The following is a 10,821-nucleotide window of genomic DNA, read 5'->3' on the forward strand; positions in this document are numbered from 1 at the left end:
GGGCCACGGTCTATGGCTGGTCACACAACTGTGTACTCAGTGCAGAGGCTGCCAAAGACACATGTCCAGCTCTGCTTCAGAAATCTTTACTACAAAGCAGTGAAAGCCCCTGCGGACAAAGCAGGGTAATTTACACACGGTGGGTTACTTGATGTAGTGAGAGCTACAGAAACTCAGATAAGTAGTGACACTATGCCTCACAGCATATGGGGAAGCTGACGCAGGGAATTGAAAACTTAAGGCTAGTTAGCCTAGACTACGTATCAAGACCACATTTTTTTTTTCGAGGCAGGGTTTCTCTGTAGTTTTGGAGCCTGTCTCTTGTAGACTAGGCTGGCCTCAAACTCACAGATCACCTGCCTCTGTCTTCTGAGTGCTGGGATTAAAGGCGTGTGCCACTGCTACCCGGCTCCAAGACCCCACCTTTTTAAAAAAAAAGAAAGACAAATGAGGGGCTACAGAAGTTAGCAGTGCTTGCTGGTACTCATGAGGACTGGAGTTCGGATCCCAGCACCCAAGCAACAAGCCGATCTCCTCACATACCTGTAACCCCAGTTCAATGATCTGATACCAGCTTCCGGCTTCTGTTCTCATATACTCAAACTTATGGACATGTACAAATAAAAACTTAAATCTTTCTGGGTGGAGCCCGTGCACACCTTTAAATCCAGTACAGGGGCAGGTGGATCTCTGAATTTGAGACCACCTGGTTACACAGCAAGTTCCAGGTCATTTGGGGCCACATAAAAGGACCAAAAAAACAAAAAAATCATGCAGGTAGTGGTGGCACACACCTTCAATCAGGGGAGGCAGAGGCAGGTGGATCTCTGCATTCCAGGCCAGCCTGGTCTACAAAGAGAATTGTAAGACAGTCAGGGCTAGACAGAGAAATCCTGTCTTGAAAAACCCAAAACAACAAACCAAAACCAACCTAAAAAGAGATCATGGCAGGTAGAAACACCCTCAGGTTAGTGTGTCTGCTGTTATAGTGCCTGGGTCCCTGCCTGGAGAGGGGATCCCAAGGTCTTAGACCCTTCCTCCTCTACCCATAGTACCTGGTTCTTGCTACCTTCATTTCCCCTTTTCATTAGGGAATGGGAAGAGAAATGCATTCAGAAGTGGTCATGGCCACTCATCTGTGTTGGGACATCTATTGCCTGGTACAATGAGGGCTCCATAAAGGGGAGGGCAGGGCTGACATTCCCTGGGCTAGAGGTAATGTCAGAGGAGAGAAAAGATGGGTGCCATGTCCTCTGATGCCTAGGAAGGTTGGGTGTGACAGCATGCAGCTGGGAGCAAAGGAGGAAGGGAAAGGGAAACCAAGTAGTTTCCACCCCTTCCTCTGGCCAACACCAGAGCTGTTGATGACTCAATCAGGTGAGAGGCACCAGCGCCAGCTGGAAAGACTTGGCTGCTCCTTGACAGCCCTCAGTATTCTAACCACCTTTCCCACACCCTGGGCACACGATGACTAAGTCTTGATGTCCTGTTTTCCCTGCCTTCAGTGACACCTAGTGACATGGTACTTCAGAACATGGCATCCTAGCCTTGATCCTATGGTGAAAGGGGGGCGTGCATTGTTCCTAGTGAGGGCCAGCCAGTTTTCCATCTGATTCAGTGGGTACTGTACTCATCTAGCATGCACAAAGCCCTAGGCTCCATCCAGAACCTCAGAAAGCAGGGGAGGTGGTACACACCTGTCATCTTGGCACTCAACAGTGGAGGCAGAAAAATCAGAAGTTCAAGGCCAGTCTGAGCTACACAGGAGACTCTGCCTCAAAACCAAGGGTAAATATTGGGTCCTTGACTTCAAGTCTCAGCATTTTTTTTTTTTTTTTTTTTTTTTTGGTTTTTCGAGACAGGGTTTCTCTGTGGCTTTGGAGCCTGTCCTGGAACTAGCTCTTGTAGACCAGGCTGGTCTCGAACTCACAGAGATCCGCCTGCCTCTGCCTCTGGGCAGTGCTGGAATTAAAGGCCTGCGCCACCACCGCCCGGCAAGTCTCAGCATTTTTAAAAAAGTGTATAAAAACCTCAAAGAGAGGAGCTGGAGTGATGGCTTAGCAATAAAGAGCACATGCTGCTCTTGCAAAGAACACAAGTTCTGTTCCCAGCATCCATGTTGTGCAGCACATAACTGCTATACATAACTCCAGCTCCAAGGAACCGGGCACCTTCATCTGACCTCTACCAGTTCCTGTACGTATATAGTGTACATACTCAGGCAAAATATGTACGTATGTATATGTGTAACTTTGTATACATACAAATGTTAAAATACATATATATAATTATATTTTTTAAATATCAAAGAGATGGTCTAGACGGACAACATGTTACCTTGCAACAACGAGGACCTGTGTTTAATCTCAGGTCTGAAATAAAATGCCACCTATGATGGATGATGCATGCACACACAACAACCAGGAAGGTGGAGTGAAGGGGCCCCGGGTCTTGATGGTCATCCTGTCTAGCCTAACTAGTGAACTTCAGGTTCAGTGAGACCCTGTCTCAAAGGTGGTGGACAGTCTTCCTGAGAAACACCTGAGGCTGTCTTCTAGTCTTCATACACACATGCCCTGGTACTCACATATACACCCACCCACATACATACACACACAATGAACATAAATACTGTAATTTGGCAGTGATGATGATGTTAAAAAAAAGAAAGAAAGAAAGAAATCTTTACCTTGGCTCAGAGTGCTTGCAGCCCAGGGCTGAGATGTGGTTTTCTGTTCTCGGGGCTCTGCGGGCACAGCCTTCTTGACCTGGAGAGGATAGCCGCTGGCGATGAGCCAGGCCTTCAGGTGGTCTATGTACTCCCTTCCAAACAAAGTGGAGTCCTCAAAGTTTGGGAAGGAAGCAGGAGATGGAGCAATGTCCTGGAGGCCCACAGCTTCTAAGATCTTCTCCTGCCTGAAGGAGGAGGCTAAGGAGAAGGTCTGACCTAAGAGCGCCAGGGACTTCCTACACAGAGAGTTGGTGGTCTCCAGGGCCACAGCCAGGTCCAGTGGGCTAGTGAGGGTCTTCATCTTGATGCTCAGCTCATAGGCATTACAGGCCATGAGCAAGGGTGTGACGCCCTTCAGCAGCCTGTCCTGGAGCCGCATGATGTACTTGTCGAAGGGCTTGATGATTTCGAAGAAGCAGTTTTTGGTCTTCACAGCACCTTTGTCTAAAAGCATGTTTAAAAACTCATTATCAACTCGGGGTGTCTTCAGAGCAGAGTGCTTTAAAAACTTGATAGTAAAAAAGCAGAAATCTCTGTGCTCTGGTTTCAAGGAGCATTTGAAGGAAGCCAGCATCTTGGCACAGGTCTCAGTTTCCAATTCAAAGAGAGTCTGGAAGAGCTGGGAGAACTTGAGGTCATCCTTGATGGTGTGGAACCCTGCCCACTTGATGATCTCTATGCCAAACCTTGAGAACACATCTGCCTTGTCCATGGCATCAAAGCCCAGCTTCCTTCTGGGAAAGCTGAGGGTCCTCAGGTCCAGGCCCAAAGGGATCTTCAGAGCAGCGAACTGGATTTCATCCAGCCCTGAATTTGTTCCAAGGGTCACATCAGGACTTGAGGTGGCTTTCTGGACTTGGTTAGTGCCCTGAGGTTTGGAAGTAAGACGACTGACAACAGGCATCTTCTTCGTGGTCATGCTTTTCAGCGTGATAAGTTTCCCGACACCCTTTGCTGCAAGCAGACCTTGAGTGTCCCCCTTTCCTAGGAGAGTGACTTCCTGGTCAGCCATGTTTAGAGACCGGCCTCTGGCCAGGACTTGCCCACTGCCTCTAGACACAGAGTCTACCTCCCCACCATGGTCCAGGTCATAATCCCGACTCTCCTTCTCCAACCGCCTGGAGGAGGCCAAGTCCCCCAACACTGAAGACCCAAAACCATACTCCTGTGACCAGGAGGATTCTTGAGAAACCGGGTGGCCCAAGTCTCGCTCCCAAGAGCCACGGAGTGCAAGCTTCCAGTCCTGAGAAGAAAAATGTCCCAGTTTCCGGTGGCTAAAACTCTGGTCTCGGGAGTCAGTGTGGGCCACTTCCAGATCCCGACCACATTCTTTGCGAAGATAGCTGTCCTCACCGACGGACTGGTTGCTGGATCTGAAGGAGGGTCCCGCAAACATGTCACCTCTCATGCCCTCTCTCCCCAAGTCTAATGAGTACACTCCAGATCCACTGGCAGAGAACCTACTGTCACTGTGAACGTCCTCATAGACATCTGCTCTGGCTCTTGAGCCTGTCCTTATGAGATCTGAAATAGATGGTCACAAACAGAAGGCACTTTAGAGCATGGGCTGCACAGGAATAGCCCATACACCAGTCAACACAAGTACTTTATACTCCCAAGTGTGAGGCGCAAACTCAGTCTGCTGGCAACACTGTTTAAAATGGGTAAAGAGGCATCAGGATTGCTCAGAGAATAAAGTGCTTGACATGCAAGTAGGAGGACATGAGACCAGAGCCCCAGAACCCATAGGAAAAGCAAGCAGGCATGCTTGCCTATAACCCCCATCCATGCTTAGGAGGTGGAGACACAGGATCCCAAAGGCAAGCTGACCAGCTACAGAGGCTGAAATTGGTGACTCCAAGTTCAGCAGGAGACCTAGCTTCAGTAAAGTGAAGAGTGAGTACCTGGGGAAGACACCTGTACACACTATGCACACAGGCACCACCACCACCACCACATACACACACACAAAGAACAATAAAGAAAGTATGTGTGGTGCCACCTCTAGCTCTCTACTGGCCACTCCACACTGACCCACTGAGAACTGCAGCCAGGCATTCAACCAAGTAAGAGTAAAAGTACATGGAAAACTTGCACCTGCACTCCCTATGTGCCTTTCCAGCATTCTCCCTTATACAACAGCATGGAGCACTGCAGCCACAATGCTCACAGAGCTTAGCTGCATGGGGGGGGGGCACAAAATGCAGATACCACCATGCCATTACATACAAAGGGAAAGCATCTTCCAAGGTTGCACTATATAGTGCCCACGTCCTATGGGCACTGAGGGGTGATCACACTTAATAAGACAGTTCTGTAAGCACCAGGTTTGTGCTTGCCCTTGTGGTCATCAGCCAAGGCAGAACAGTGGGTGACCCCACAGGCACACATTATCATTAGACACAGACTCCCAAACTCATTATCAGCCACCACCTCCACCATCACACCACCTACCCTTAGAGAAGGGGCTTGGTTTCTATGCAGCCTGGATCTTTTGCCACGCCCAGCCCACTTCAGGGTCTCCACTTCTGTCCCAGAAGTTTTATAGAGGCTTGGTGTGGGAAGTCCTTCTGTATATGTGTTGCTTTTATTGGTTAATAAAGAAGCTGCTTTCGGCCAATGGCTTAACAGAACATAGCCAGACTGGAAGAGATATATATAGAGAAAGTAGGTGGAAGTCAGGGAGAAGCATGTAGCCGCTATAGGAGACAGACGCCTCCACTGGAGCCCACCAAAATTTTGCCAGTAGGCTACGACCTAATGGTAATGCACAGATTAATGAGGATGGGTTAATTTAGGATATAAGAGCTAGATAGGCTTTTCCTCTGCTGCCGCCAAGGTGCTCAGTCCTTCTGTGTTGGGGTGAGGCCCTCATTTCATCCAGTGACTAGCACCGTGCCACCAGTCTGTAACATGGCCTTCATCTCTGAGCTCGTCTGCATCTATTCCACCTTCATCCTCCACGATGAAGAGGTGACGGTCAAGGAGGATAAGATCAATGCCCGCATTAAAGCAGCTGGTGTCAATGTTGAACCTTTCTGGCTTGTTTGCAAAGGCCCCGGTCAGTGTCAACATTGGGAGCCTTATCTGTTACTAGAGGCTGGTGGGCCTGCTCCAGCAGCTGGAGCGGCACCAGCAGGTGGGCCTGCCCTTTCCACTGCTGCTGTCCCAGCTGAGTAGAAGAAAGTAAAAGCAAAGACGAATCCAAGGAGTCTGATGACAACATGGGCTTTGGTCTTTTTGACTAAGCATTTTGATAACATGTCTAATAAAAGGATGACCTATTTAAAAAAAATACGCTTAAGCTATCAGCTAGGCAGTATTGCAATTAATATAGTTTCTGTGTGGTTATTTCAAGTCTGAGTGGCAGGAACAAACAAACAGTCTCCACCAACAGAGGCTGTCACTTTCACTGCCTTCTGGAGGACTTCACGTCTCACACTGCCACTGGGGGGCAGCAGCCTGTGCCATACCCACCACAGTTGAGCAAGAGACAATATAGTCCCTGACCCCAATGTGGCAGAAAGGTCTGAAGGGCCATTAACTCTGTCTCTGGGGCTGAGCCAGAGCCAGAGCAGGTAGGAGTAGAAGAAGCCACACTAAGTGGGGCTACGGTAGAGAGTGGAGTGTCATCCAGAATGGGAGGGTTGCATAGACATTGTTGTAGTTCCTCTTGCACACAGAAATACTGCAAGAAGCTGCCTAAAGAAGCCATCTTTAGCAGTAGCAGGCCTTGGCAGCTTTCTTACAGCTGAATTTTCAAACAAAATCTATAACAAAGAAAAAAAAATCTGACAAAAAGGGATCCAGGTCACAGAGCTCAAGGTTAGCCTGGGCCACACAGTGAGTTTGATGCCAGTCTGGGTTACAGAATGAGGCTGTGGCAGGGAGTAGCTGGGGAGATGGGAGCAAAGCACTTGTTGCACAAGCAAACACCGAGTTGTGTTCTGGGACCCATATCAACACATCAGTACAAATTCATGCCCCAGGACCCACATTAACACGGCAGTACTAATCTATAAAGACTGAGGCTGGGCTGGGGAGGCTGGATCTGGGGCCCACTGGCTAGCTAATCTAGCCATATCAGTAAGCTCCAAGTGTCTCAAAAAGCAAGGCAAGGCTGGAGAGATGGCTCAGTGGCTGCTTTTGTAGAGGACCTGAGTTCAGTTCCCAGAACCCATATTATACAGCTGACAACTGCCTGCAACTCCAGCTCAGGAAAGCTGATGCTCTCTCTGACACTCAGAGTGACTCACGTGTCCTTTAGGTGTACATACCCACACGGACCCACAAACATGTGATTAAAAACAAGATATTTAGAAAGCAAAACAATGTGGAAAGTGATTAAGATACCAGATGTCTTAATCTGGTGTCAACCTTTGGGTCACCATACACATGCCTGTGTACCCCCACATGAACACATAAAAATGCAAACACATGCACACAATACCCCCCCCCCGCCAAAAAGGGCAAGAAAAGAGACAGGTACTAAGAAGCAGAATAATGAAGAAACACAAATATCCCCACTCCTGGGCAAATACAAGAACCAAGTACCTACTATGTACACGTGGCACTGCCATTACTGAAGGAAGGAGACGGTCAGTGGCAGAGCTCTTCTTTAGCACGTTTCTGGCCCTGGGTTTCTCTAAGTGTTGGAAAACAACACACACATACCCACCACACCACCCCCATGCATATACACACAGGCTGGAGGAAGGTGGGTGCCAAGGCAGCCTAGTGGGTAGGAACATAGTGGGAAATGCCACCCTCAGACTCTCATCCTGTGAGATTGGCAGCACCTGGTATTAAAGGGCTGCTGCTAAGGGAAGTGTGTGTGTGTGTGTGTGTGTGTGTGTTGGGGGGTAGACATGGTTCCATCAGCAAGAAACAAACTGAAACCCTTTGGGCAGGAATGGTAGTTGCATCCTACATTTCCCATGCCCTGGTTTTACTCTAGAACTAATCAAGCTAAAAAAATATTTTTTTTGAAAAAAACAACAGATCTTAATGTTTTCAGTTTATGATTTATGTTAGACTACATCTGTAACAATCCATGAGATGCGGTTTAGACGTGCCTGCAAGAACTAAACTTTCTGGCTGGAGAGATGGCTCAGAGGTTAAGAGCATTGCCTACTCTTCCAAAGGACCTGAGTTCAATTCCCAGCAACCACATGGTGGCTCACAACCATCTGTAATGGGGTCTGGTGCCCTCTTCTGGCCTGCAGGCTTACAGACAGAATATTGTATACATAATAAATAAATAAATACTAAAAAAAAAAAAAAAAAGAACTTTCAATCCCAACCAGTTTGCTGGAGGCTGACAGCTGTTGAGATGGCTCAGTGGGTAAAGGCACTCACCACAAACTTGACTGACAACTGAGTTCCATCCCTGGAACCCACAGGGTGGAAGGAGAGAATCCCCTCTCCGAGCTGTCCTCTGAGCTCTGCATGTGACTGCATGTGTACACACACTCACAGGGACCCTTCTGTAGAGATAGGGTGCAGTCAGTGGCAGACTATGTGCTTTAGCATGTGTAAGGCCTGGGTCAAATTCTTCTTTCATGGATGGGTGTCTGGCTGACACTCTCTACCTTCTGCACACTGAATTAGCCAGCAGGTGACCTGTCAAACTCAGCAAGGATTAGAGGAGCTCAACTAGCACCCAGAGCATTATAATTCAACATGGCCCACCTGCGCACCTTAACTCACCTTGAGCTTTAAGTTGGAGAGCTTCACCGACAGCCTCAGAATCCCCATACCGTTTAGATTTCTCCTGTAACACTGTGTCCAGTGATTCCTGTGCCATCCGCCTTGCTGCCATGTTTCTCAATCCTACAGCAAGAGAAGTCACACAAATCAAGACAGTTTACCCCAGGACAAAACCACTACCAAAAAAAAAAAAAGAGAGAGAGAGAGAGAGAAAGAGAAAGAAAGAAAGAAAGAAAGAAAGAAAGAAAGAAGGAAGGAAGGAAGCCAGGCAGTGGTGGCACACGCCTTTAATCCCAGCATTTGGGAGGCAGAGGCAGGTGGATTTCTGTGAGTTTGAGGCCAGCCTGGCTACAAGAGCTAGTTCCAGGACAGGGTCCAAAGCTACAGAGAAACCTTGTCTCGAAAAACTAAAAGAAAGAAAAGAGTAACAGAACTGGAAGAACGACCTAGAAAAAAGTATTTGGGAAAAGTATGAACCCCCTGACTTCAGTTTGGAGGAACTTTCCAGAGCTCACTTCACCCTGAGAGCTCGCTGGATGAGTAAATGATATTCTCACAAGGAGACAATATGCTAGCAACTGTCCATTCTGAGCTAGTCTCAGTGGACATGCTCTTTTGGTTTTTTCAACAACACCCCAAGAACTGAGTTCTTTACAGCAGACTCAATACATTCCAGCACAGGAATTGGATGGTGGTGCGCAGGCCGGTGAGGCAGAGACAATGAGGACTAAGGGACTGGAATTATGGCTCAGTAGTTAAGAGAGCATGCCCACATTAGGCAGCAAACAACTACATACAACTCCAGTTCCAGGGGATCTGACAACCTCTTTTGGCATCTAGTGGTACTACTTACTACCCAGCCCCAAAAATAAAATCTTAAGAAAAGAAAGGGTGTGAGGGGCTGAGATGGCCTAGTGAGGGCCAAGCCTGATGAACTTGAGTGCAATCTGGCATCTGTTGTCGTCTTCCTTCCCACCCATGTACCCAGAAATACAATGAATTAAGAATAAAAGTGGGACACAAATGGGCCTCACTCCCAGTGCTGCGGAAGAGGAGCAAGGAGGACCCTTGGAGTTTGGTGGTCGGTCAGACTAACCAATTCACAACCAGGTATCAATTTTTGCCCCTGCCCCATGATAGGACCTAATGATATTTAGGGGGCTAAGCAACAGGATTTCAATTTTAAAGCATGCACTATACAGCAAAATCCAGTTTTGTGTGTGCATGTGTTTTTGTTGTTTTGCTACTACTTGAGAGTAGTCTATCCTGGCACTAGCAATGAACTCTGACCCTCCCATCTCTGCCTTCCAAGTGCTAGGATTACTGGTGTGCACTGCTGTGGAGACCCTGTCTTCTTATTTTTATTTATTTTCTTACTTTTTTTTTTTGGTAGCAGGGTACAAGGGATCCAGATGTGAACTACCCACATATTCCAATTGCTTCAGACTTAACATGCAGACTAGGCTGGCATCGAAAGTACACTGCTCCTCCTTGTCTCTGCCTTCTGAGCGCTGGAATTCCAGGTGTGAGCTACCACACTCAATTTGAGACCCTGCCTTTAAAAAAAAGGGGGGGGGGCGCTGGGAGGGGAAAAAAAGTGAGCCAACCCAAGTCAGGCACCTTGATCTTGAACCTGACCAACAGGGCACTCACTGGGAACGAGGACACATTCTATAAGTAGGAAAAAAGTAGGAAGCACTTGTATCAGTAACAGCCTGCATCATGACACTTCCAAATTCAAGAGGCAAATCGGCCTTCTGGTCATTTCTACAGCTATCACCCAGATTCCCCACGCCCCATGAAAACGACGGGGCGGCCCTTGTTCTCGGTCAGTTAATGGCAGGGTCTCCGTGTCAGGTGGTCCTGACATCTGCATCTCCGTTTCCCAACTACGGGACGGGCAGCTGGAGGCCCGGCGCGAAGCCCATTCGCAGCGACGCCCAGCTCCCCGGCCGGCTGCGAGCTCCAGCGGAATGAATGAACGCGAGCAGGGACGGAGGAACGCGCCGGCCCCGGGGCCACCGGAGTCCTCCCCACCCCGGGGCCCGCCCTCCCTGGTGGCCGGGGCCCGGGCCTCACCCGAGCGGTGCCGCCCCCGCCGCCGCCTCAGGCTCCGTACCCGCCGCCTCGCGAGGCGGGGAGATGCAAATGAGCCAACGGATTCCGCAGCGCCGAGTTGCGCCTGCGCAACAGCCTCCTCGCCTTGGTGCGCAAGCGCTGGCCGCCACCGCCTAGGCCCTTATGCGCAGGCGTTGACAGCAGCCATCTTGGCTCTCTCGCGCACGCGCGCTGCTCGCTTCTCAGGGCGGATTCTACCGAGGTGAAAACTATCTCTGTTGAGGGGAAACGATAACTAGAAGCAGCGCGGAAAAGGCAGCGAG

The 10,821-nt window shown here is 49.0% G+C and overlaps 1 protein-coding gene and 1 pseudogene across 24 annotated transcripts in view; one reads left to right on the forward strand and one right to left on the reverse strand.

Annotated features, from left to right (window-relative positions):
- Sugp2 (SURP and G-patch domain containing 2) overlaps positions 1 to 10,821 on the reverse strand; it is a 30,655-nt gene that overhangs the window by 19,709 nt on the left and 125 nt on the right. For 10 of the 24 annotated variants that reach the window (XR_012911897.1, XR_012911901.1, XR_012911899.1 and 7 more), the window contains exons 2-3: positions 8,441 to 8,563; positions 2,690 to 4,255 (exon numbers count right to left, since the gene is read on the reverse strand). Coding sequence is in view for 11 of the 24 variants with exons in the window: in XM_075987253.1 (XP_075843368.1) it covers positions 2,690 to 4,255; positions 8,441 to 8,552 (1,678 nt within the window). In the remaining 13 variants the exon portion in view is untranslated. Of the gene's footprint in view, positions 1 to 2,689; positions 4,256 to 5,185; positions 5,375 to 8,440; positions 8,564 to 10,519; positions 10,774 to 10,821 lie in introns of those variants that run through there. The other 14 variants (XR_012911898.1, XR_012911900.1, XM_075987252.1 and 11 more) reach the window with 6 other exon arrangements.
- On the forward strand, positions 5,645 to 5,979 carry LOC142856949 (large ribosomal subunit protein P1 pseudogene; annotated as a pseudogene).

This window comes from Microtus pennsylvanicus, chromosome 9 (assembly GCF_037038515.1).
Source record: "Microtus pennsylvanicus isolate mMicPen1 chromosome 9, mMicPen1.hap1, whole genome shotgun sequence".
NCBI lineage: Eukaryota > Metazoa > Chordata > Mammalia > Rodentia > Cricetidae > Microtus > Microtus pennsylvanicus.